Source organism: Tripterygium wilfordii, chromosome 12 (genome assembly GCF_013401445.1).
Source record: "Tripterygium wilfordii isolate XIE 37 chromosome 12, ASM1340144v1, whole genome shotgun sequence".
Lineage (NCBI taxonomy): Eukaryota > Viridiplantae > Streptophyta > Magnoliopsida > Celastrales > Celastraceae > Tripterygium > Tripterygium wilfordii.
The window spans coordinates 10,736,632-10,761,981 of NC_052243.1; the positions used below are offsets into that span (position 1 = coordinate 10,736,632).

A 25,350-nucleotide genomic window follows, 5' to 3' on the forward strand; every position below is an offset into this window, starting at 1 on the left:
TTTCTCCCATTAGCGGCGCGATTACGATGTCACGTGACGACATCGTGAATCCGTCAATCACCAGATGAACGGCCCAAATATGATGGACTACGTAATTAACTGTACACCATCACACAGCAAAATACTTCCCCTTCTCTCCTTCCTTATATGCAAAAAGGTTTTAAGCTCGGAAAAAACACTCCGCGAGCACAGTAGTATCGACAATGGCAGAGGAGGGGCACGATAGGGCGAAGAAACGAGTGGCAGGTGGTGATGATTTAGAGTCCCGAATTAAGGCCGCCGTGCGCTCTCGCATAGCCTACTTCAAGGAACAAGCCGAGTACGTACACTCGCACCTCTCTCTCTCTGTTTTATAAACACAGACACCGCTACATTTGATATGGTCAAATGTTTTTGTTTTATGCTTCTGCTTTTCTTACATTTTTTTTTTGTTGATTAGAGTTTATCTGCGATTAGTAGAGAAAAATTGGATATCACCATCAACTTATGTGGTTCTTGTAAAATTCAAGGGTTTTTGGTGTTGAGTGTACCGGCCATTCATTATTCACTAGAACCATATCAGAAGATCATGATGATACTGTTAATTAATTCTTTTTCTATTTGCTGTACTCAATTGTTATGGTTAGAGTGTTACGTGGTGGGATGGGGGTTCTAGGGCTGTTGAATGATCATCAAAGTTTTGTTTTTCTCCTTCAGTTCGCTGACCCTTGAGGGGGTCCGGAGATTGTTAGAGAAGGATATGGGATTGGACACTCGTGAATTGGATTCGCACAAGGGATTCATCAGGCAATCTCTAGATGAGGTAACTTTGCAGGCAATACCTATTAGTTGCTATATACTACATTTTTTTTTCTTGATGCCCTCTTCATTGAAGGAAGTTTTTCTCCTGATGTGTAATTTTGCAGGCAATACCTATTAGTTGCTACATACTACATTTGTTTTTCTTGATGCCCTCTTCATTGAAGAAACACCATACAATCCACTTTTTCTGTATTTTATTTCTCTAATAGCTTAGTATTCATATTTAATATATGCTGTTATGAGTTTTATGTTTCCTTTATTAATTCAAACTATTGGTTTATTGTTTCGGATGCTTTGAAAAACATGTATATACTTTATCTATTCTCTGCATCGGGATTATTCTTATCTGTAAGGTTAATGATTTCATTGTTTCTTTTTTTTGTGAACTTTTGTTGATTGGTTTGGATCAGCGGAGCTAATACCTCTAAAAAATTCACTACAAAGTTTACCTGGGAACCCCAGGAAAACCATCCAACTGCCCGCCTGTCTAAATTTCAGAGCCTCCCATTTGGCTAAGAATCTGTAGACATTGGCTTATTAGGAGATTGATAGAACCAAAGAATTTTGGGTGCAAATTTTTTTCTAACCCCTTTTGCAAAAATGAACGGTCCATGTATCCATGTACTTAGGGAACACTACAGTGTGATCAACACATTTTATCAATTTCAGTGCAAATTCTTCATGGACCACTTTGTTATTCGGCCAGAAAATCGGCTATTTTGGGTTACCGTAACGTCTTAACCACCCATTATGAGATGTAAAGAGTTGTCTATTAAATCAACTGGGTTGATTCTGGATAAGTCTCGTCCTATTAATGCAATTGACCTTGAATAGTTGAATCTGTCATACGTACAACACTACAACCTAATTCCCTAAAACAGCATTTGATTCGTATTAAACATTAATACCAAAATAAAATGATCGACAATGGAGGACTTCTTTGCTATTACTTAAGAATGATATCTCGATTAAGTTGATGATTCAGCATTGAGTAATTTTGATATACTGCACATGCTATATGCTTGGAATAATATTTTAACTAATCTTAAATGTGCTTGATCCTAGGTCACCTTGTAACTTGTGGCTGATGTATACATTGAAAATGGTATCCACTTGTCTTTTGGCTGGAATCATTATCCTCAAATTAATTGGAGATGCCACGTGCTCTAACTTGATGTTCTTTCCATTTGAAACTTGTCTGATCTGATAATTTATTCTAATTGATTTATATAGAGTTATGGTAATTGCTGTTGCTAAACTGCCTTATTTTTCCCCTTTTGTGCAATTGATTCGTACAAATTCTCAATATAGGTATTTTTTTCTTCAACAAAAGGTGTTCATGTTATTTCGTTCTCGCATTTACCATTAATTTGATGAACGTGCTTGCTGTACTGCGAGTGGCAGTGTTTGGCTGGTGGTATCGATGAGAATGACTCCAAGGGCACTGCAGTAACTGCCAAAAAATCAGCTAAAGAAGAAACAGCGGAATCTCCTGGTGGAATTAAGGGAAGTAAAGATAAAAAGGAACCTTTCTCTGAAGAGGAGGAGAAAATGGAAGACTCACCTGTGATGGGGCTCCTGACTGGCAGTAAAACAGAGAAGGAAAAAAGAGAGGAAACTGAAGTCATTGATAATAAAGAAGGTCCAAATGAGAGCACGATTAAGATTGCCATTAGAGAAAGAGTTTCTTATGTCAAAGCTAACTCAGAGTATGTTTATTAATCATTGTATTCGTAATTTATTGCATTGGTATTCTGCTCTGCCTTTACTCTTGGGGCTGTCTATTTCCTTATATTTTTACTATGACTGTCCGCAGAGCCAACTTACCTTTGCTGTTTGTCCTGCTATTTATTTGACTTTTTTCCTACCTTTTTTTTCCCAGCAAAGTTACGATGGCCGGATTTCGTAGACTTCTGGAGGAAGATCTTAAACTTGAAAAAAATGCTCTCTATCCTTATAAGAAGCTTATAACAGAGCAGTTAGATGAGGTGGGTTGTTTGTTTGTTTTTTGTCCCCCCCCCCCGAATGTGACATCAAACTTACCATTAATTTCTTATGTCACTTGGGGTATCTCTTTTTCTTGATCAGGCATTAAACTCTTATGAAGATTCTGGACCTGCCGATGAGCTTAAAAAGAAAAATATCAAGAATAATTCTCAAAGGAAAGTGTCTAAAAAGGGTAGGAGTGAAGAAAGTTCTGATTCTTTAGCTAGTGAGAATAACGAGGAAGACGAAGACGAAGTAAAACCAAAAAGAAAAATTGCTACAAAAGCGAAGATGCATAACTCGGAAGGGGCTAAAAAACGGAAAAGACCTGAAAGGGAAGTCAAAGAATCTGGAAAGAAGCGGGTCAAGTCTGAGGACAATAGTGATGCAGAAGAGAGTGGAGCCTCTGTAGATAGTCTCTCTCAGTCATCTGCTGAGAAACCTACACAGGTCTTAGTGTCTTACTTATTCAATATTGTTTCTTTTTATGTTCTAGAGGTTGATCCATGTCTGTACTTAATCTTCTTGTTGCAATGCAGAGAAAAGACCTTTCGACTCCAGTGTATGGTAAACGTGTGGAGCATTTAAAAACAGTTATCAAATCGTGTGGAATGAGGTCTTACCTTGACTTGCCATCTTTGACCCAGATTAGATCATTGAATAGCTTAATATCTTATCACGATCTATTGTTTACAGCATACCTCCAGCAGTTTACAAGAAAGTCAAGCAGGTTCCTGAGAACAAACGTGAGGCTCAGTTGATAAAGGAACTCGAGGAGATACTTGCTAGAGAAGGATTGTCCTCAAATCCTTCTGAGAAAGGTTTTCTTTGCCTCTGAATATTTTTACTGCTATATAAGTTCTGAATCCTGATAAATGTAATTCTTATTAGGGTGCTGATGGCATTCATGCACAAAATAATTTCTAATAGGTTGTTCTCTATTGCCGTATTGGCAATAAGGTCTACCCACTTCTCTTAATATCCTGCCGAAGTCTTAAGTATTTGGGGAAATAAGGAGAGAAAAAGCCAATCACAAGGGTTGGTGGAGAGTGTTTTTTCCCCCTCTCCAGTAACTCCAGACTTTTACCTAACCTAAAGAAATCATGGAAGTTGTTTTATTATTTCTTGAAGGTCGAAAGGCAGATGCTGTAATACTGTAATCTTTAGGCACTTGATTTAAATGTGATGTCAAGTTGGTATGCTAAATATAGTTGTGAAATGATTAAATTACTAGTTTATTCTCTTGGCCTAGATCCAATATCAAGCATTCACATTCCCACGGTTCAAAACTCATTGGCCTTCTTGTAACTTTTTTATCTGTCATTTTTGGAAAGACAAATAGATGTATTGAAAAAACACTAATCCGATTAGTGGTTCAACCATCCATTTGTGGGAAATAGGACGAAAGCTAATATTGTTTTCCCATGAATGGTTCAAGCATGTATTGGAGGATTGTAACACAGCTTAGTTTGTAAGTAGGAAATCGAAATATTGTTTTATCTTTAAAATTCTTTTTAAAATTCATTGCAAATTGTACAGTATGTGTCAATTATGATAGTTGAATGGATGTTTTTGCAAAGTAATTCCAAATGGGATTCTAATGCCAGATGAAATTAGGATAATGACCATTATTCGCCATTTTTCGTAAGTGGTGGTTATGGATGCACCCTTACTCTTATAATGGCAATCTGTGCTTAAAAGCAGATCCTATGTGCAGCGACTAGGCGACCTGCATGCTTAAATGTGCATGCACGCACTTGTATTGTAAATTGACTTACGGGCATTGAAAATTGACAAGTTCTATTTTATTGGCAGAAATCAAGGAAGTCAAAAAGAGAAAGGACAGAGCAAAAGAGCTTGAAGGCATTGACATGAACAACATTGTATCAAGTTCACGCAGACGGTCAAACACCACTTTTGTTGCTCCTCCAAAGCCCCCACCTGTAGTAACCGGTGGGGATGAGTCTGAAGATACTGACAGCAATGACGATGAAGATGACGACGATAGTGATGATGAGGGTAATGATGATGAGGAGGAAAATGGTGGTGATGATGAAGATGATGAAGAGGTTGAGGATGGTAAGTTTATGACATTTTACGGTTTCCTTACTATCTTGCATTGCTTATGCTGGGATACAGGGTTGTGAAAGTGAGGTTGTGCTACTAAGTATTTATGGTGTTTCTGCTGTGTTATTAATGAACACCTTGCCACACTATCCATGCAATTGTGTTTTTGCTAAGACTTGATAGTTGTGGCATGTGTGGTGGCCCCGGCAAGCAAGTGTGGGCGATCGGTTGTGTCGTGCTACCTTGTGGAGTGCAACTCTCATAAATCCCACAACGCCCAGGGGATGAGGGGAAGTACAAAATATAATGGGCCAAATCCCCTGACATGTCACAAGTGTTTTTCCTTGGAGTAGTGACACCACATCCCATTGGAACTGCCCAGTTAAGCGTTCTTCTACGAGAGGAATATTGGGATGGATGACCTGGGAAAACAAAGTAGTGCAGGGCTGTGAGTCTCGGTGTGGCTGAGCCCAAAGTGTGACATGGGCTGGGATGTGTGCTGTAACTGCTGTTATATCACATGAGGGAACCTACTAATGATGTTTCCCTGTTGGATTATCGGAGGTGTCTGATTAATTTTTGTACCCAGGAGATTAAGGAAAGAGTTATTTAATTCTCTAGGTGTTCCCTATGGTACGAACTTTATTTGGTAGATTTTATACGACCTTTAGAGTTCTTAAAATTTTAGCCCGCTGTTGCTATATCAGTGAAAATTTTCTTCTTCTTCATAATAACAGTTCCTAGACAAGGTATTACAAATTTACAATTTAATGGAATATATGCTACCGTAAGTAAATATTTTTGGGAATAAGCTGTTGCGCCATTCTGAGTCTCTGACCTATATGGTTTGTTGGTGGTGTCTCTATGGAATGAGAGATTTTTAAAAAAAAATTTGTTTTCTAGTGCACCAAAATGTGTTGCATACTTACATGAAACTCAGTTTACTGGAAATCTCCATGAAAACACGAAAAAAATAAATACTTGGGGTTGTTACTTTGTTTGGGGATTACCCGTCTAATTAATGGTGTGCCTAGAAATAGATCAACCATCTATTGAGTAGGATTCTATGTATTTAGTACCTTTTTTTTTTTGAGAAGCCATGCCTGTGGCATGTGTGTAGAGTATGGGCATAGTTATGAATAGCAAGGACTAGTCTCTTACTTGTTTTCTTCAAGTTGCTCTCCTAAACCCTACGTGTTGCAATGCAGAGGAAGACGATGACAGTGACTGAGTTATTCTCCAGCTGCTGCACAATGACGATTTATGGCAAGTGTGTGTACAATCAAGAATGTAATATGCATCATGTGCCCCTGTTCCTATTTTCTTTTTTCCCAATTTTTTTTAGAGCAGTAAATCTTTCATTGAAATTTTACTCTCGGACTTGCCCTGTAGACTGTCATTTATAGCTAGTTCAGTGACCCATAAAGAGGTGTTGCCCTGTAGACTCTGTAATTTATAGCTAGTTCAGTGACCCATAAAGAGGGGTATTGTCCTGAAAGTTGTATTGATTGTAGGCCGAAGTTTTGTACCATGGTGCCTGTTTTATTGGGTCAGATAGTTATCTGAAAGAACAATTGTTGCACTCCTTTAGCTCTGATACCCATTCCCAAAGGCCATTCTGCATTTTCATCTGCATTTTCATGTTTGTTTGTACCTTTTGTGGAATAAAAGGGAAGATTTAAGTGCTATAACAGCCACGTAACATGTTTCTTGTGGGTGATGATCATGAAGATATTGTCTGCTTTGGGTCGAAACGCTCACGGATTTGTTCTTCCAAACCCAATGTCCTAGCTTAGGCCCAAAAAACTGGTCTTAAGGTGTTGAGATGTGGGGCAATAGCTCCCTTTACTAACAAGCAGTACTAAGTTATGAAAATATAACTGCATTTCTTGTTGCTAAAAGCCCAGAAATCTTGTACTAAGATATAAAAGCTCAAAGTACATATCCAAATACTAATTGAAAGAATGTATCAATACAAGTAATGATAACCCTTTGTCTATTGCTCTTGTTGCTTACCATCTTGAATCATGCGCCTCACTTCATTGGCAAGATCCATTACATGTTTGTCCTCACATCCTATACAAAAAGACAGCAAAATGAAAACAATTATCAGAACATATGAGAAGTAGGCAAAGATAAGTAATGTCAAATTCAGCTTCAAAGAACTTTTACCAATTTCAAGAAGAGATCTTTCAAGTTGGAAAAGGTAGTCTCTATTGGGCCCTGAGGGACCTTGAGCACAGACGATTTGCCTACAATCAGGAAAGAAAAAGTAACAAGCGACTTGCGTATCAACCTTGAATCCAAAATGATAATTTATTGGATGGCTTTACAATATCTGATAAACAGAAAAGGACTGACTTTCTTCTCAAATTTTTAACACAAATGTACAGATGAAACGATACGTACTTGGCAATATTTTCGAGAGATTCTGGACCCAAGTAGTTCTTGTTCAGCTTCTTGTCTGGAGATGCTATGTATCTGGAAAACAGTAGTGTTGAATTAGAAAGTGTTTTGAGCATTGATTGTTTAAAAGAAAGATGATTCTTCATCAAGGTTTTCATTACTTACACCATTACTCCTGAAACTGCTGGAGTTGTAGCTGAAGGCTCCTGAAACATTTTTGAAATATGCTTACATCATCCATTAATTTGCAACAGCATCAGCATCAAGAACTTACAGTGAAAAAATCAAGATAAGCCTTCTTGTCATACTGCTTCTCCCTCACTTCTAAATACTGTAGATAGAGAAACAACAGGAGGAAATTCTGTCAACACATAGCAACCCTGACCAGGAGAATGAAGCAATGCTATAAAAAAAAAAAGGAGAAATAATTATACAGCACGCTATTAAAGGGCCAACGAAGGAGAGTGCAGGAGATAAATTCTAAAAAAATTCAAGCTTTCTGGACATTTGGAACTTCCACCAAAAAAAATGTAAATATAGGAGGAACCTTGTAAAGCATTTTGATACAATGGTTCATAATCTTATCGCAAAACGAGACTGGGATTTGAAAATTGGCTAGCGGAAAATAGGATTGCATCTAGAAAGTCTTTTACATAAATCCTAACTAATATAGTTAAATAAACGATCCATATAAACTTACTTCGAGAGTTCGCATTATATCATAGTATAAACAACAAGAAACATAACACTGGTATGATAAATTAAAAAGTTCTGGTGTGTCAGTAGAAATGCAAGGTTTTTTTTCTTTATTTTGCCATTTACAAGGAAAATAAAACAACAAAAGTATGCACGTATGTGTTTTTTGAGGCTTGTGTTCTAATAGGGAATAAACAAGCAACCAAATCATATAAATGACAAGCAGCCAAAAGCATTTGAATGGCAAGCAGAAATCATCTATTCAGTAGCGTCAAGCCTTATGACAGAGGAAAGCGATGGTCACAGTAAATTTAGGGGTAGAAAAAAAGAAGAAAAGATATAAGACTTGTCTGATATTCAAGAAATACACTTGAAGACTCATACTGTAAATGCAGTTTCTTCGTCTTCTTTCTTGGTTATCTTGTAGGCAATCCCCCACTAGGTACCTCGCAAAATCACAAGTTATACAATCAAGATGAGCATGTATGCTAATTAGTGTTCATAAAAGTTGGTGCAAGCATACTAATCACATATTTCAACCATGAATATATCATTGAATACGACAACAAACAAATAGAAGTATACACATCTTGAATTAAGAACAAAAGTATACTAAAATTGGACATAGTTTCCATGACAATGGGTGTATCTAGAATGCCAAATCTAAATTAGAATACATTTCCTACAAATTATGAACTTCTAAGTCATTCTATGAAAATGAAGTGAGTTGATGATAATAAATCAGATCATGTGAGTTCAAATTACACTGAAGTAACAGTAAGCCATCATATTGAATCTGGGTTTTAGTCCTGCATTGTAAATGTGGAGGATCAAAAACTCTGACTCCTCAATTTAGAGAAGTAAGCTATACTTTCTTATCTAGTTCGCTCCAACTCCCAGTGAAAAACTAAAATAATCAGAAAAATTGATTTGCTCCCCCATTACAATTGAATATTGACAGTACGACCACACAGGCAATGGTGAATTGTGTAACAATTTATGGTTGAAACAACTCACACAGACTTCCCCTCCGGCAGGCTCCAAAGTCACAGTTCTTCCTGGATACTCAGGTGTGCCTCTGTGGTCAGTACTACCTAACAGACAAAACCATTGATCAATAAACGACAAAGAGCCTCTATATGGAAATCCAATCATGTAAATTCAAATCAGAATTACAAGACCTTGGTAGAAGACACGACGATAGCCTTTGATGAAACCAACAAGTCGATCGTCGTAGTCAAACCCAGCTTTCCATATTAGAGACCCGTACCCGAATACCCACATCACCATTTCCCCTCTCTTTCTCTCTCTCTCTAGACGATGCTGTAAGGAGAGAGAAAGTAGCACCCAGAAAACGGGAACAAAAGATCCAATATTCCAATTGGTGGAGGCGTCGAGCATTGCAGCGGTACAAGAACTAGAAGAGAAAAGGCCAGTGGAGGCTTGTCTGCGCAATGTGCGATCCGTCTATGGGCCCGTGTTTGCTTGCCAGCCCATCATACTTTTATTTTTGTTGGGCCTGTTTGTCCAACAAGTGGACCTTCTTTTCTTTGGATGAGATGGGTCGAACAGTCGAAGACCCAAAATTAATACTGGGCTGGGCCAATATTGTTTTGCACCATTAAAATCTCTCTCGTCGCCCAATGTCCAGTAGAGATGTACATCGGGTCGGGTCTTGAGTTATCAGTCTGGACCCACATTGGTGTTTTTATTTTTTTAAGAGTCTTCAAACCCGGTCGTTTTAGTTTGTCCCGCCAATTTTTTCAAAAAGACCTTCTCGTTTGTCTCGTGATTTTGATCCATCCAACTATGTAAGAAGGCTTATGGCTTGCACAACGCCCAATAGCCAACAATTTTTTTTTCCCAATTATTTTTGAACGTCATGTTTGTGTTTTCATCTTCTATTTTTGTTTTCTATATCTAGAAAACGTATTTTTTCATGCGATTTTTTTTCTTCGTGTTTTTTAAAATGACAATCGAACGTGTTTTTCTAATTGTTTTCTGTTTTTTAGAAAATGAAAACTGAGAATGCATGGAAAACAAACATACCAGACAAGCTAAATTATATTTCCATCACCAAAATAGATATGGAAATATATTAGTTCACTTAAGACAACACAATTAATAGGTTATTATGGAAATATATTAGTTAACCTAAGACAACACGAGGCATGTGGACAAAATTATGATAAGAAGAAGAAAAACTATATAATTAGTGCTTCATTGTAGCACATATATATTATGTATATAACCCCAAGTCAAAAAGTTACATATATCCATATATATTTATATATATAACATGGAGATCAGAGGGATTGGAAAATTAACTCTGATGGAATGTTCTTCAACACATACATGCACAAAGAGACCTTTCATCATGCACATTATGCTGGGATCTTCAGAACCTCTGCATCTCCATTGACAACATTACTGCTAACAAGGACTACTGATTTAGTGTCATTTTTGATTGGCAATTCAAGGTTGCCATTCTTTTCAATATTTGTCAATGATGCTGCTGTACTACTACTGTTTCGGCCTTCTTTGCTTTTACCCCACACAACTGTGTATAGGCCAATTACTATGAAAATGGCTCCAATTATGCTGCAAAAATGGAGATCAGAAAAATCAAACAAATGCTCATATAATTAGTTAATATGATATGTACAGTAAAACTTTACGGATCTCGGTGTTTTTTGGTCTCAACTATCTTAAATATATGTTGAGATGAACGCATATAATTTTCATAAGGATCACGTGGGACATGTGAGGTTCACGTTTTCATATGGATCATGCACATCCATCTTAGTAAGTATTTAGGATACGCGGAACGAAAAAAATACTGGAATTCTTCAAGTTTTGGTTATATGTATATGCATGTGAGTGATTTGAAAAACATATGTACCTCCCCAAGTGGACTTTCTCAGATAAGACAATAGCCCCTAAAGCGCCTGTAATGATCATGCATAGTGGGCTAAAAGAAGTTGCAAAAACTGGGCCCCTCTCCTTGTTTACCAAACCTTGCACATAATATGCCACTCCAGAGCATACCACTCCCTATTTTTGTTTAAACACAACATATCGAAAACGAACAGATTAGCCTATTGGGTTGAATTGACAATTAATTTGACGTGCTATCAATGGTTGATGTTCGATTAATCAAGGTGCTTACAGAATAAACAGCAGCAAGAAGCCTTGAATCGAATCCGATTTTCCAGACACTCATGTCGCGTTCCATGACTAGGGTTATGGCGGTACCTTCCACGACACCCATCACGCATACTAATGCTGTCAGGGAGAGCTCCGCCGGGTACTTCTTCAACGTAAACGACTGGAATTGATAGATCTAGAGATTAATAATTACCATATAATACGTAATTATTAAGAGAAAATACATACCCTAATCAAAGTACTCACTTGCAGAATGAAGAAACCAGACCAGGCAACGACACTGCCTAGGACCATTAGTGTGCCTGCCAAGTGATGCTGGTGATTTGATGATTCACTGTTTGTTTCCTGGTGTGTTTGTTCTCTTCCATGTAGGAAGTCAATAATTGGACCTCTGTACAAAGTCATTACCATTGCTCCTGAGACTGTGATGGTTGTTCCAATCACCTTGGCTACACTATATATCTTCTTGAAGTTGACACTCTCCAACCTATATATATATATATACACACATGTATCATTAATATCATCATGTGATCATTATCATCATTATCACAAGTAACTCAAAGATTGATCAATAGAATGAAAACAAGAAAATTTGGTATTTGTTGATAATTAATGGCACCTCTAAATATGTGACGTGGCACGATGTGATTGGTGGGACTCACATGCCAATTAGTGGCTTAATTAATTAATTAGCTTTCTCTAAATATTGAAAAATTTAGGGGATATATATATATTAATATATTTTAGATGACATATGCATGTATATATTTTATGCAGTTTTAATCACAGACATCAAATGTGTTTACCAGTATGAGATGCACATAATTTTTTAAATTTAATAAACAGACGTTACATTAGTGATGATCACTGTAATGACTTATAGTACTGCAGAACTCTGGTACATATGTGTATGACAAGTGAAGCACTAAAAATTATAATATTAAAAAATTTTAATTACCTGAAAATGAGTGCCATAATGAAGGTAATGGCAGGAAGGACATTGACAACAGCAGATGCAAAAGTTGCTGAGGTGTACTTCAATCCCACATAGTACAAGTTTTGATCCATCACTGGCCTGCAGTTCATCATCCATAATGATCATGTATGAAAGTTAAAGACAAGACATTTTTAGTGTATAAAGAAGGTGAGTTTGATAGAGTAATTACTCAAGAAAACCCAGTGCCACTACTCTTAAGAATATTGGGAGTGTCAATTTTGGCCTTATTTTCCTGCAAAAGCAGAAAAATAAAATTAGTTCAAGGGCAAAATGACATATGGGCATAAGGTGTTTGTGAAAATGCCTAAGAGGGGGGGAGACCTTTCGAGGAGAAGAGCGAAAGGCACAATAACAATTGTGGCAACAACGTGACGATAGACAGCGAGCACATAATGATTCATTCCATGCTTCAAAGAGACTAAGGATATGACATACATCCCTGCATAACCAAATTGGAGGGATATCATGCACAAATATGGTTTCACCTTGTTCAACATTTCGCTCACCATCTCTTAACTCTCTCTCTCTCTCTAATGAGTTGTGTGGCTGTTGTTGCAACACTAATGGAAGAAATGTGTCCTTCTTATAGACAAGAAAAGCAAAGCTAAAGGAAGAGAGAGAGAGAGAGAGCAATAACTTTGTAATTGCTATTCTATGTACGCTTTGTGTACATTTCTTAGGCACTAACTCTCTCTCTCTCTCACAAAATATGTTACATTCCCTTATCCATTACACAAACTAGGATTCTCACTTTGGTACGTGATGGAATCAACAGGAGTAAAAAGAAAAAGAAAGAAGAGTTCTCTAGGATATCTCTTCAAAAATTTAATAATGCTTTAATTTCATTTTAGGGTTTTTTTTATATGTATATGTGAAGTGGGTAATGCTTCATTGACCACCAAATGGAATAGAGGTTTAGTGGGTATTGGATATATGACGATGCATGAATTGGAGAGGGGTTATGTGGTGTTAGTGAATTGTATCCTAAGTGGGTGCTTTCAAGAGTGGGCATCATTTTTGTGGTAAAGTTAGTTTATTTTTATTACAATTGCTATCTCACTAATTGAGGAGGGGTGGATTTAACTCATTTTGGACTTTAATTAATCCGTAGCACACACTCCAAGTCATGCTAAACTTTATCTCTCCCTCTCTCTCTCTCAATCAACAATAAAGAAATTAATGGAGGAAAACACCAAACATGAATTCAAGTAATTGCTTTCATGGAATAACTACTAATGTTGACTAGTTCCCAAGATTATTTCTCTTTTCATACTCCAAGCTCATTACTCATCCCTCAAAAACTCCTACAATAATAATTAGTTACGTATTCTAGTGGTTGATTTAGTGATTTCTTACTAGTCATCAATAAGTCTTTTATCGGTCGTTGATAAGTCATACGTACCCATTGTGATGGTAAAGTTAAAAATGACAAATCTATGTGTGCGCATCTTAATTACTTTTAGAATCTTGTCGTTTTACATGGTATTAGATATATATAATTATGGTTTCAACAACTCTTATGAAGGTAAATGTTTTAAGATAAGTGATATTTTTACATGATACCAAACCCACATGAAGTATTTTGAGAATTGATATTGTCCTCATATGCATTTTTGACATATATATATATAATTTGAAAGGTGTGAAAATACATGAGGGTAGACAATGCACAAAAAGTTTAAAAAGTTGGTGGTTTCGTGTTAGGATTCCATGAATAAAACAGGTTGTTGAAATTCCACCATCTTAAGAATGAGAACCACTAGAAAGACTTGGGTACGGTGGGTGTAGACAGTACGAATGAATAGTTAGAGTTGCATTTTTATTCTCTTAATTGTGGCAACTCTTGGTTACACACCATTTTTCATCCACAAATAAATATTAAATATACAAATTTTAGAAAGATCAATATCTGAGTAGATACAATTAAGTTCACTAATGGATCCCACTCATCTTTTATCCAAAAAAAAAATTGTGCCTGGATACATTTTCAACCAATCATATATATATATATATATATATAAGGTTGTAAAGGCTAGGGCTGCAAACGAACTGAGCAGATATATATATTTAGGGTTTAAGTTTTAGCGAGCTCGAATCGAGTTTTTTAATGAACTTATCTTTATATTAATGCTAAAATTGATTATCATGTTAAACGAGTATTTAATATTTCACAAGTTCGAGCTCAAGTATATTAGACAAATCAGTTAATTAGAATGTTGTTATTGGGTTATTGATCATGATGGACACTATATGCGTCCCATTTTTAATTAGGTACATCCCATTAATCGTTTAAAAATACATTAGAGTGTGGTGTACTTAGTTAAAAACATGATGCTTATAGTACTCATCATTGATCATAAGTAATTATCGAACTTGTTTACGAGTGGTTCTCTAGCATTTTTGCTAATATTATTGGCTCAACTCGTTTGAAAAAATGCGTTTAAAAATTAATCTTATCAAACGAACATATATGCATGAAGGAGCTTTTCACAAATAAATTATTGAACGCTTCTTTTAAGTACTTCTTAGAAAGTACACGTCATGATAGATGGGAATCAATGCTTATGGAAGATAACGAATCCTCATAGTACAACAGTCTCAACCATCTCAACGTTGAGATCAAATCACTATCATATCGCAACATATTTAACAACAAGATATGAAGGTCCCAATGAATGACTCGGAGCACCTATAAAGGAGATTATCGGCGTGAGACGAGGTATGCATTATGAATTGTGACATATGATACTTTGATTGACTCTTGGGAAAGACACTAGCTTGAGCATTGGAGGGGATCGCCCTCACTTTGCTCTTGCAGGTCAGAGATAAATTCACCATCTACGTCACGGCTTGGACCTTAGTTGCTGACGTGTGGATCGTGTAGATTTTTGCATCAACAATAGTAGTTAATATTCATTATCAAACCTTAACCTTAAGAAGTAGCATCAACAAAAGATTACCTACAGATGAACAAATTCACTTTAGGGTACTTAGATTCTAATCAACTTCCACATGATGTTGTAATAGCTACATACATACATATATGTATTACATACATACATACATACATACATACATATATATATATATATATAATAGCTTTGTATATATTCATATTCCTCTAAGGCTGCCAAGGGAACTATCTTAAGATTCTAGCATATATTACATTATCAAGTATCAAAAAAGACTTCCATCAAATCAGGGTTGACATGTTTGTCTCTTAAAACGTCTCAAATGGCCATGGGGCAATTGGTGCTGTTCTTTCCAATTTCTGAACTCTAATTTTCTTTTTCTACTCAAGAAGGTAAAGGTAAAGTGACGTTGTTGATGTCTGCTTCACATTGTCACATATATATGTATATACTTTTCATATTAAATTTGATTTTTGTTTCGAATAAAAAATATATCGTTGGGTTCGTAAAACTGATCAAAATACAAATATATTTTTCCTAAATTTTTTAAAAATATTTTGAACATTAAAAGTCATGACCTCATTTTAAAACCTTATAGGAAAATTCCTTATATATATATATATATATATATTCTTCAAGAATATTTTCCAGGTCTACAGTAATTATCCCCTTCACTTACAGATTATTTTAGGTTAAAATTTGATCTTTCTTATCGCTTTCTTAAATTCTAATTTTCATAGAAACAAATGATAAAAGTTCATATAAATCAAATTAGGGTTAGAAATCAGGAATCGCAAGGAATTACAGAGACAAAAAAAAAATAACGCGAAATTCGAATTCAAGCAATACAGAGCACACCATCATTAAACCAAGAGCTCCTTTGCGGCCATTTTTCTGGACGAAGAACACAATTTAACAATCTGGAAAATACTCACTGTACGTAAATTCTTGAGCATCAATCTTTAGAATGATTGATGTTACCTCACAAAGCTTTAAAGCTCAAAAAAATAGAATAAAGTGGGATTTTGCATCTGACCATGATGCCTACATTGATACTTCAATGTGTTTTGGAAGTGCAATGTAATGGGAAAGATCTATGAAAAATCAAGGCCATTATTGCACAGCTTGATGGCTTTACTTTTATAAGTCTAGTGGCCGCCAGAATTGATGCTCTATGCCTATATCTTAATTCAGATAATGAGACAAGAAGAAGAAGAAGACATCTCATACAAGTGACAATAATGTTAAGTAGACAAATAATGATACTTAATGATGTGCAAAATCGGACCGATTCCTCGACTGCTCGATTCTACAGACGTATCAGTTGAGTTGATCAAACTAGGGATCAAGAGGTGATTGCTTTATATCTGCATCGTAGAAAATGTGATATTTGGAGTCCCCGAGGTGTACCATAGGGAGATTGTTCCGACGCTCAAGTTAGCCCGGTAGAGAAAAAAGCTATTGAGATTGCTCAGTGATTAGAGTCTCTCTTTAGCTAGTAGTGAATCGTGAGAATGTGAGAGAGATTTGTCTGGGTAGAGATACCCTTTTATATGAATTTTGAATTATTGATTGCAGGCGAGATTTATGGGGGTGAATCCGCTGTGGATCTTTTATAGAATTCATTTACGCTAGGTGACGAGTGGTCCTCGATGTCCCGGTGTGTTTTGGTCACTTAGGGTTCCCAGGGTCATATCTGTTGGGTTGTACCGAGGAGTCTGAGCCGAGGTAACATATGGGTTAGCCGAGAAGCTGCCTAGCTCGATCTCTTCTTCTTCAGTATGTATGGTGACATGTATCAGCATTTCATTTGGAGTTGTATTTTTGAAATCATCGATACTTCTAACCATCATTTCAGAATAACATTATCAGCTGATGTGATATATATTCTTCTTTTTGAAGAAAAGAATTGTTATTCTTTGATGATAACTTAAACGTGGTACATAACACTTCTCTCAAGGTCTTTAGGGTAGTGTATTTTTTTTTGTAAGTTCAAGTTTTTATGAAGTATGGGGTTGCATAATTACTAAACTAAGGCTTTACTTGGGAGGAGGATTGGGGAGTGTGAGGGATGGGAATTGGTTGGTGAAGACTCCCTATCTTTATTAAAACGTTGCAAAGGTGCATAACTGCAGCTGGGCTCTCATCCAGACTAGTTTGAGTAAAAGAAAAAAAACTTCTCAAACTACTGATCATTGAACTCAAAAAGGCCAGACGCATAAGAAGTAGTATTACATAGCTATTTATGCTCTAATTCAAGTAATTTAATCATTAACCAACTAAAACAATAACATAAGAACCAAATAAAACTAATTTATGCAATGATGTTAAAAGAGAGATTGTGGCAATATGGAAACATTTGGAAAAATATATACGAAAGCAATTCGGTGTGGCGGTGATGATAATCGAGAGAATTTTGTATAGGAGAGAGTAGGATATGAAGAGGGAACCTTAAAAGGACATGACTTGAAATAGTAAGAAATATAAGGATTCAATAAAAATTGATGAAAGTGTTGGAGAAGTTGGGAATGATATTGGTGGAAAATGGATTTAGTAGAGATGAAGATTCAAGGCACATTATAATGTCGCTCTCCTTAAGGGTAAATTAGCCCCACCAATTCGGCAGTACAACGGATTACCAGTTAATTTCTTCTAGGGTTTGTACTATCGAAAATGCAACCTCAAAAGATTGGGAGAACAAGAATGTGAATCAAAATTTTGGATGCTTGTACGGAGCACCAAAATTTCGTGATGCCTTTTAGAGAAAAGTGTAGAGAAAAAGAGAGAATGCTTGAGATATCAAGTTATGTATTTTGGTTGGCAAACCTATGTGCTATATATAGTAGTGTTGCACCCTGTCAAATGAGACACAATCCGTTGCAAATATGAGTCATGTCCATTCGTGAGAGTCACAACTCATATCCCTTGGGATGAGACATGACTAATCATGACGAAGAGTCATGTCCATTCGGATGGGTCACAACCCATTGCATCCCACAACCTTCTCTACACCTTTCTTTTTTTATTCAAAACAAAAATTCTTTCAAAAACTCTTCCTATTTTGAAAAAATCCAACAGAAAGTTTGATCCTAGATAAAAATAAGTGGCGGAGACGAATACACTAATGAATTCTATTGATTTTCTCATATAAACTCATGTAGCCAACTCGGAAATTTTGAAATGAAAACTCGGACGATGATGATGATATACAAAAGCAATGCGAGACTCTTGATTGGTCGTAACAAGCATAAAAGAAAGTGATTTGTGTAGTCTAGGATTTGACTTGTATTTTTCATATGGGGTAAGTTATAATTTCACAAATTTAGTAGACCTTACCCTTCTGAACCTCCCATTTTGCAAGGCATCAACAATGAGGCTTGAGGATGATGGTTGATTAGGGTTCCCCAATAGTTGTTTTGAACACCAATTTCTTCCCAAACCCTCACACTTCCGACCGGATTTGTGGTCTCCGTAATTCATTTAAAACTATAGAGTCTACAATTTGAATTCAATGATCTGGGAGGTGTGACGCGTCAAAACACATTTTTATTTTTTCATTTTAAAAACTTTTATGATTTTTTTCACCATTAAATATAAATTGTAAACTCTAGAGAATTATGAAACACTCAAATCCCTCCGGACAACTACAAAGTAGTTATTGGAATTACTCGAAATTTACCGTTCCTCCTTGGGAAAGCCCAACATTTTATTGTTAGGGACCCACATGCATAATATATAATTTTAATGATTACATGGCATTATGGACATGTCGTTGGGTTCGTAACACCGATCAAAATACAAATATATTTTTATTTTCAAATTTTTTTAAAAAAATATTTTGATCCCTAAAAGACCCCAAGAGAGAATTTATAGATAGATATAATCACACAAAAAAGTATTATTTCTAATTTTAATGATGATTGATGACATGGCGTTTGGCAAGCTTTTGGGAATAATGAACGTAAAATTGGGCCGACAATTTAGTTTGGCAAGGTTTTGCTTTTGCAGGTAATGTAAAATTGGGCCCTCAATTGACAAGTACTTTACTTTTACCTTTCAAGTGGGTCAATAATTCCCCATTCATCACACAAATCAACTACATTAACGTGGAGAAATGATACACTTACGGATGTAAAAAAAATTCTAAAATACTTTTTTATTATTATTTCTTGATAATAAAAAACGACAACATACAAACTCGTCTTTTGAATATTAAGCATGGATTAAATCTTCCACAATAAAATCTAATAAATAATATTTCAAATAAGTGTCTACATAATATTATTTTTGTTCGAAGAAATAGTTTATCAAAATAATGAGTTACCATTGACATCGACACATTTGAGATCATTAAATGTTCGAAAGTTGCTCTTACTAGGCCACCTTTACCTTATTATCAAATACATATTTGGCTCTGACAGAAACTAATATATGCCACAGCCACAAACATTTTATATATATATATATAATCTCACACAAAAATAGTAGTTATACTTGGGCATCACCATCATGAGATATATGATTGAATTGAATTATGTTGTATTATGGCTTGTGCCTCCCACAATGCATCAATAATTGCATGGTGCAAGCTAAAGCAAATTAAACTAATCATAGTAGTATTTAATCTTAAATCATATTGCATGATATGGTACGTATGATATTGTGAAAGTGCATGCTGATCATAATCTATTTAATAATAATAGTTATTATTATCATTATTATTATTATCCTTAGTGTATGTATAGGTCTAATTAGTTGAAGTGTGCTTACAATAACATAAAATTATTTTCCAAAGTGGATGTTAAGGTGTCTTCCTCATCTTTAGAGCCACTTCAAATATTTCTACAACATATATGATCCGTCAAAATTGTCTACCAAACTTAGCCGATATATCTTGAAGATTAAACGCAAATAATAACTCATAGAGAAAACCCCATAAATATATATGATTTGTTTTTGTGATGGATTAAATGGGATTTTTAGGTAAGAAACTAATTAGAAATGAGTTTGTTTCTTACCCTACACCCGACTCATTAGTTGGAGTGGTAAAGATGGTGTGTATCACCCTAGTAACCAGAGTTCGAATCCCCCTCCCCGTTTCAAAATAATTGATGACCCTATCTTAGGCACAAAAAAGGCAAAAATGCAGACAAATTCCACCTAATAAAAGATCTCATGAAAGCCAAAAAAAGAAAAGGTGCATTATTATGGTCAAAAAAGCACATGACATTCCTAGAGGAGAAGTCCTAGAGGAGAAGAATAACCTACAATTTGTTTCCAAAGAATGAGAAAGATGGTAAAATAGTGTTCAAAAGTTTCAGTATTGCAAAGCTGATAAATAAAACGTGCAACGCTTTATATAAATAGATGACGTGAGGGGGTGCAGCATGGTGGGATTGTTAATCAACAACAAACTTTTGTTGGTCACTAATGAAAGAAAATTCATAATGCTTCAAAGATAGGCCTATGAATTGGTCAAGTTTAATCAAACTTGTCATGATAAGATAAAGCAGAAGCAAAGTAATGACAAATCAAAGTGGTTTGTCTAATTGTGTCAAATTTTGTATATCATCTTTAGGGATCATGTCTTTTCTACAGAAATATTCATCTTCTTTTCAATGTTCATCATTTCCTTGCCAAGACAAGAAGGAAAAGAAAATCTCCGCATAAACAAACAATCGATTTCAAGCAAAACACATGAAATTGTTGCCTGTGTAAACTATTTCTGTCGATGATAAAGTTTCTGCTGTTGTTCTAGATAGTTAAATTCCATCAACAGAATGTTCAAATAATAATCATGCAGGTGCTTCTTACTGTTTTAAAGTAGATGCTATCTTCTTTTGGATAAACTCCAACCCAAGACGAGGAGATAATCGGGGTAGGGTCTCCTGCAAAAACTATTGATGTTTGTGAGAGAGATTGAATTCAGAAGTTAACTCAAGTTTTTAAAAGACTAGTTATGAAAAGCTTTTGACATTATAAGCCACACCACAATTATTCTGATGACTGATACCAAATGCAAGCAGAGAGCCAGAAGTTTGACCAGAAAAGAGCTGTAAGGTATGATATAGAGGGAAACATCATGATATTGGATATATATGATACAGAGATGAGGAAATAGTCGCAGCAATCATGTCTTAATGTATGAATGATAGCGCAAAAATATGATAATCAATATAAAGTCCACACTAATAACAGAAATAAGGGAAGCCAAATCTGGCATTGTGATATAGAGACAGAAAAAATATAACATGATGAAAGTGTTGAGAAAATACACTAACAAAACTGCAGGTCAAATTTGAAAGGGCAATCAAACATCAATAATCCTTATATCTATTAGCTTCCCTCAACTGGAAGAATGACTTATAACAAGAATGGAAACAGTTAGCATTATGTGTAGGATTTTTCCACTTCCTTTCTACCATAGAAACTATGTGGTAATGGATGCCCCAATTTGCAAAGGTAATGTCATGAGGCAATACAACAAAATGTAGAAGTCATCTAAGTGGAAGAAACATTTACGTGAGACGGGCAGCTTAATTTATAGCAAATCCATTTCACATCATGAAGCAAGAGCGGAAATCCAAATGGGTTGTCTTGCCACATTTGATGGCCTCTTCTATTATAGGTACTGTAGTTGACTTTCATAATGGAGCCATAATTGTTGGGTAGTCAGGAGATGGGGCGGGGGATTTGCAAAAATTAGAAAGAAGCAAATAAACTTAATTACTTTTAGATTCATTGCAAGAAGAACAACTCTTAAACAGCCCATCATTTAAATCCCCATATTATGACCATAGTTCATTTCTATCCATAGCCCAAGATAGTTATTTAAGGCATTTTCAACTTTGGCTAAATAAACCTCTGCACCTTCTTAGTTTCCCTGAAGACTACTTTAGTCAATGATGCAGAAAACAAAAATGCCAAACAAAATGCAACCGTTAAACGGTTAAAGATCAAACGATCTCTTAAGTAACCTGAGCCATGCCCCTATGAAATCATGTAACAAAGGGGTACATGTACTCGAAATAGGGACAGAGACTTAGGTAATACCTAGGGTCTGAGCCAACTCAAATGAAATTAACAAAATACCCAAACTTCGAGAGAGGGGTACTCCTCATGAAGGAAGTTGCAGTAACAGGCCTGAGTGACTCTTTCACGAAGAATATGATCTCCTTCAAAGTTGTAAGACCACAAATAGTGTTTGACACCTCCCAATTCCGAAATATCAATGACTTTGGTGAATTGATAACCCAGGAACTAGCAATCGAAGACCCAGGGAATCATTGCCATAACTGTCACAAGTAAGGTATCAAAATTACTTGACTGGTAGCTCTGACATGCATGAAAGGTACACCAATATGGACACGATCTCAGAGAGATGTGTCTATGAAGACGCAGACTACCTACACTCTGGACAGGAAGAGCCTATTAAGCTTCACTATTCATTGTGATTGGTTTGGGGCATTCTTCATAGCTCAATCAGAAGAAGGGTGAAAAAGGCGTCCTTATTGGGCTTGAGTCATAAGTAAGATAAAACGCAGGAAGAGGGCTTTAACAGAACTTAAAGCTCTCGTTAGTTATTGTTTTTCTAGCAGCTAGTTTCCTTTAATTTGTTTAGGGTAAAGGTATTTCAAATGTTTAGACTTGCTGGACTTTGCATTCCATAAGTTCTACATTAATTTACTTGCTTCATCCAAAAGAAAAATCACTAATCAAAATAAGTCATCAGACATCCAAGGGAAAGATAGATGGAACGGCAAGGAAAATAGTGTCCACAGAAGTATAAAATAGAAATGCAGTAGACAAATCCAGAATCACTATTTTTTACCAGTACTGATGTCATGGGTAAGATAAGGCTTAGTCATTACAATGATAAAAATAAATATTCATTAGATAGGACAAATGTATAATAGAAGTCAATTCGATGACTTAAACAGCTAAATACTATGGCGGTGCTATAGTTAAGCCACATATCAGTCGCTATTAGATCCCTAATCTCTTCCCATTTAGCTGCATCTTCACTATCTTCATGAGCTAGATGATTAGTATTACTATTTACTAGTGCTTGGTCAATTTACCAGTTCTCGATAAACTTCAACAAGTATACTGTCATCTGGATCCACATCTAAGCAGCAATGATGCAGAATACAACAGCCAATTATGATTGTCTGTTGTGTTCGAACTTTATATTGCGGTTGTGTTCCACTAGCCACAATTGGGAAACGCTTCTTTAGCACCCCAATAGCTCTCTCGACTGCATTGCGTAGTGATGTATGCCGATGAACAATTCAGAAGCATCCATCCATCTATAGTATGTAGCCTATAAATGAACGGTTATATGAGAACTTTCAACAAAAATGTGCTATGAGATTGCATGATGCAATTGAACCTTGCACCAAGAAAACCCAGATATGATCTTTAGAATTTGTGTATTTATTTTCATTTTCTGTTCTTTTTTGCTCGTACTTTGAGATTCAATCTTACTCATTCAACTCCAACTTCCGGAAAATCAATCCATTCCACTAAAGTTTATGGGCACTACCTTGAAATAGCCCCAATCAACCTTCAAAAGCAAATCTTATGAGTTATGACACCCAAATTCTAATCGGTGCCCCAATTGTTCTTCACCATGAAGAGTATCCCGAAGCTAACAAGATTTTTGCCCAACACATGACAACTGGACACTCCTTTCTGGAGCCCTCGCTAGTCATCTTAAGTTATTCGTACATTGACTTTGTAACAGTAAAAGCACATGAAGACTGCTATTTGCTGCATCAGCCCACATATGGCATAACAGCAAATAATCCAACAAAAGGCTCAAAAATGATAATGTGGAGTGAAGCAATGGAGGGATAAAATTCAGTGTATTCAGGCACCCTTACAATGCAAATGAAGATGTTTCAAATCACCTCATATGGAATGGGTATACTACAGGCAGAGTGCAAGGAGGAAACTAATTGTAAATGTTTCACATTATAGTTGAAAGCGGCGCTCTATGTTCATTAGAGTATGATGAATATCTAAACGAGAGAATATTTATCTTCAGCTATTTATCCTTCCATACTTCTATCGTCAATCTACAAACATATCCTACAGAAAGACCAAAGAAAAATGATAAGAAAATCCAAGGATCTAAAGTACCATGGGATCGCCTCGCTAGTGCTCCTTTATTGACAGAAATCAAATGTGAACCTAATAAACACGACAACTTAATGTCTATTGCAACTGGAAAATACCCTCACAGCTGACCTTCATTGCAGAGCTCACATGAAGAATGAACTACAAGGTTTCCCCAACGCCTCAAATTTGTTTCAACCCTCTTAAAAAAGCACAATAAGTTAGCTTTCGGTAAGACAATATAAGACCCTGAGTAGAACCAACCAGAGCAAATATTGTAAAGTTGATACACAGTTTTATTATTCTCATATCCATTTAATATTCAACAATGCAAGTTTGAAGATAATTATAACACCTCTCAAGGTATTGAAATATACAACATTTGTTCATCTCTAATTAGGGAACACAAAGAAAAAGTAACAATCCAAAAACACGAAATTCGGAAGAACCCAGAAAGACTTACCTCAGTGCCATCGGAGAGTATTTTGGTCAACACAGGTATCTCATATTGGTAAGCCCTCTCCCACTCTGGATTACTGGTAATATCCCTCACCTGACAAAACCCAATACCCCCAACATTCAGTGACACAAAAGACAGACAAAGCTAGAAGCGGGAAATGGAATTACCAGTAAATCAACATCGTGAAGAGAATCTGGACCAGAAAGCAGGAAAGCGGCTTGGAGTTTCTCTTTGAGGCCATCGCACAAACAGCAACCGGGATTGGAGTAAAGAATGAGCTTTCTTGCCTTAGACGGGGAAGAAGAAGAAGAAGAGGCCGAAGTAATTAATAAGAGAGACCTTTGGGGTGGATTATTTGTCTGCGTAAATATTAGTTCTTCAAAAAAAAATCGTTTTTCTTTAATTTTTTTTATTTTTTACTCTTCAGGTCAATAAATTGCACTAAATTTTATTTTCTTTCCATTGAAAAGTGAAAACGAACCAAATAAACCTATTTTTCTCATTAAAATTTGTATAAAAATAAAGGTATCATAATTCCTTTTTTTTCTAAGCCCCTAGTAACCATTTATATGAATTTGAGGGAGAAAAGGCATCAGGGGGAAAAAAAAAAGGGTATAATCTTGTTTCTTGTGTTATAAGAGCATGCTAACATGCCATATCAATTTCAATCAGATGAGTCTCATAAAGAGCATTTAAATACTTCAACGATTTCGAAGTCATAGCCTAAGGACCAT

General features: G+C 35.8%; 4 protein-coding genes across 5 annotated transcripts; 1 reads left to right on the plus strand and 3 right to left on the minus strand.

Annotated features, from left to right (window-relative positions):
• Window positions 1–161: 161 nt before the first annotated feature.
• On the plus strand, window positions 162–6,439 carry LOC120010396 (glutamic acid-rich protein-like). The gene is made up of 9 exons (XM_038861185.1): window positions 162–319; window positions 697–802; window positions 2,206–2,510; window positions 2,684–2,789; window positions 2,890–3,237; window positions 3,327–3,403; window positions 3,484–3,608; window positions 4,603–4,866; window positions 6,063–6,439. Exons 1-9 carry the CDS (start codon window positions 204–206, stop codon window positions 6,083–6,085), a joined length of 1,470 nt encoding a protein of 489 aa, XP_038717113.1. The 5' UTR covers window positions 162–203; the 3' UTR covers window positions 6,086–6,439.
• Window positions 6,440–6,716: 277 nt separating this feature from the next.
• Window positions 6,717–9,380, minus strand: LOC120010594 (gamma-glutamylcyclotransferase 2-3). Of its 2 annotated transcripts, none has more exons than XM_038861373.1 (8): window positions 9,138–9,380; window positions 8,974–9,050; window positions 8,341–8,394; window positions 7,583–7,591; window positions 7,426–7,466; window positions 7,264–7,335; window positions 7,027–7,106; window positions 6,717–6,930 (listed from the first exon to the last, which is right to left on the minus strand). In XM_038861373.1, the coding sequence occupies exons 1-8, from the start codon at window positions 9,355–9,357 to the stop codon at window positions 6,851–6,853; spliced, it is 633 nt and encodes a 210-aa protein (XP_038717301.1). In that variant the 5' UTR covers window positions 9,358–9,380; the 3' UTR covers window positions 6,717–6,850. The 2 variants fall into 2 exon arrangements, with proteins under 2 accessions (XP_038717301.1, XP_038717300.1); XM_038861372.1 differs by having other exon boundaries at window positions 7,535–7,591; window positions 9,138–9,379.
• Window positions 9,381–10,142: 762 nt separating this feature from the next.
• LOC120011334 (WAT1-related protein At1g21890-like) lies at window positions 10,143–12,663 on the minus strand. The gene is made up of 7 exons (XM_038862425.1): window positions 12,446–12,663; window positions 12,294–12,356; window positions 12,086–12,202; window positions 11,371–11,611; window positions 11,126–11,284; window positions 10,859–11,010; window positions 10,143–10,557 (listed from the first exon to the last, which is right to left on the minus strand). The coding sequence occupies exons 1-7, from the start codon at window positions 12,631–12,633 to the stop codon at window positions 10,341–10,343; spliced, it is 1,137 nt and encodes a 378-aa protein (XP_038718353.1). The 5' UTR covers window positions 12,634–12,663; the 3' UTR covers window positions 10,143–10,340.
• A 7,910-nt stretch (window positions 12,664–20,573) lies between these two features.
• Window positions 20,574–25,336, minus strand: LOC120010558. Its single transcript, XM_038861340.1, has 4 exons — window positions 25,271–25,336; window positions 24,784–24,975; window positions 24,620–24,709; window positions 20,574–20,924 (listed from the first exon to the last, which is right to left on the minus strand). Exons 1-4 carry the CDS (start codon window positions 25,334–25,336, stop codon window positions 20,847–20,849), a joined length of 426 nt encoding a protein of 141 aa, XP_038717268.1. The 3' UTR covers window positions 20,574–20,846.
• Between the last annotated feature and the right edge of the window lie 14 nt (window positions 25,337–25,350).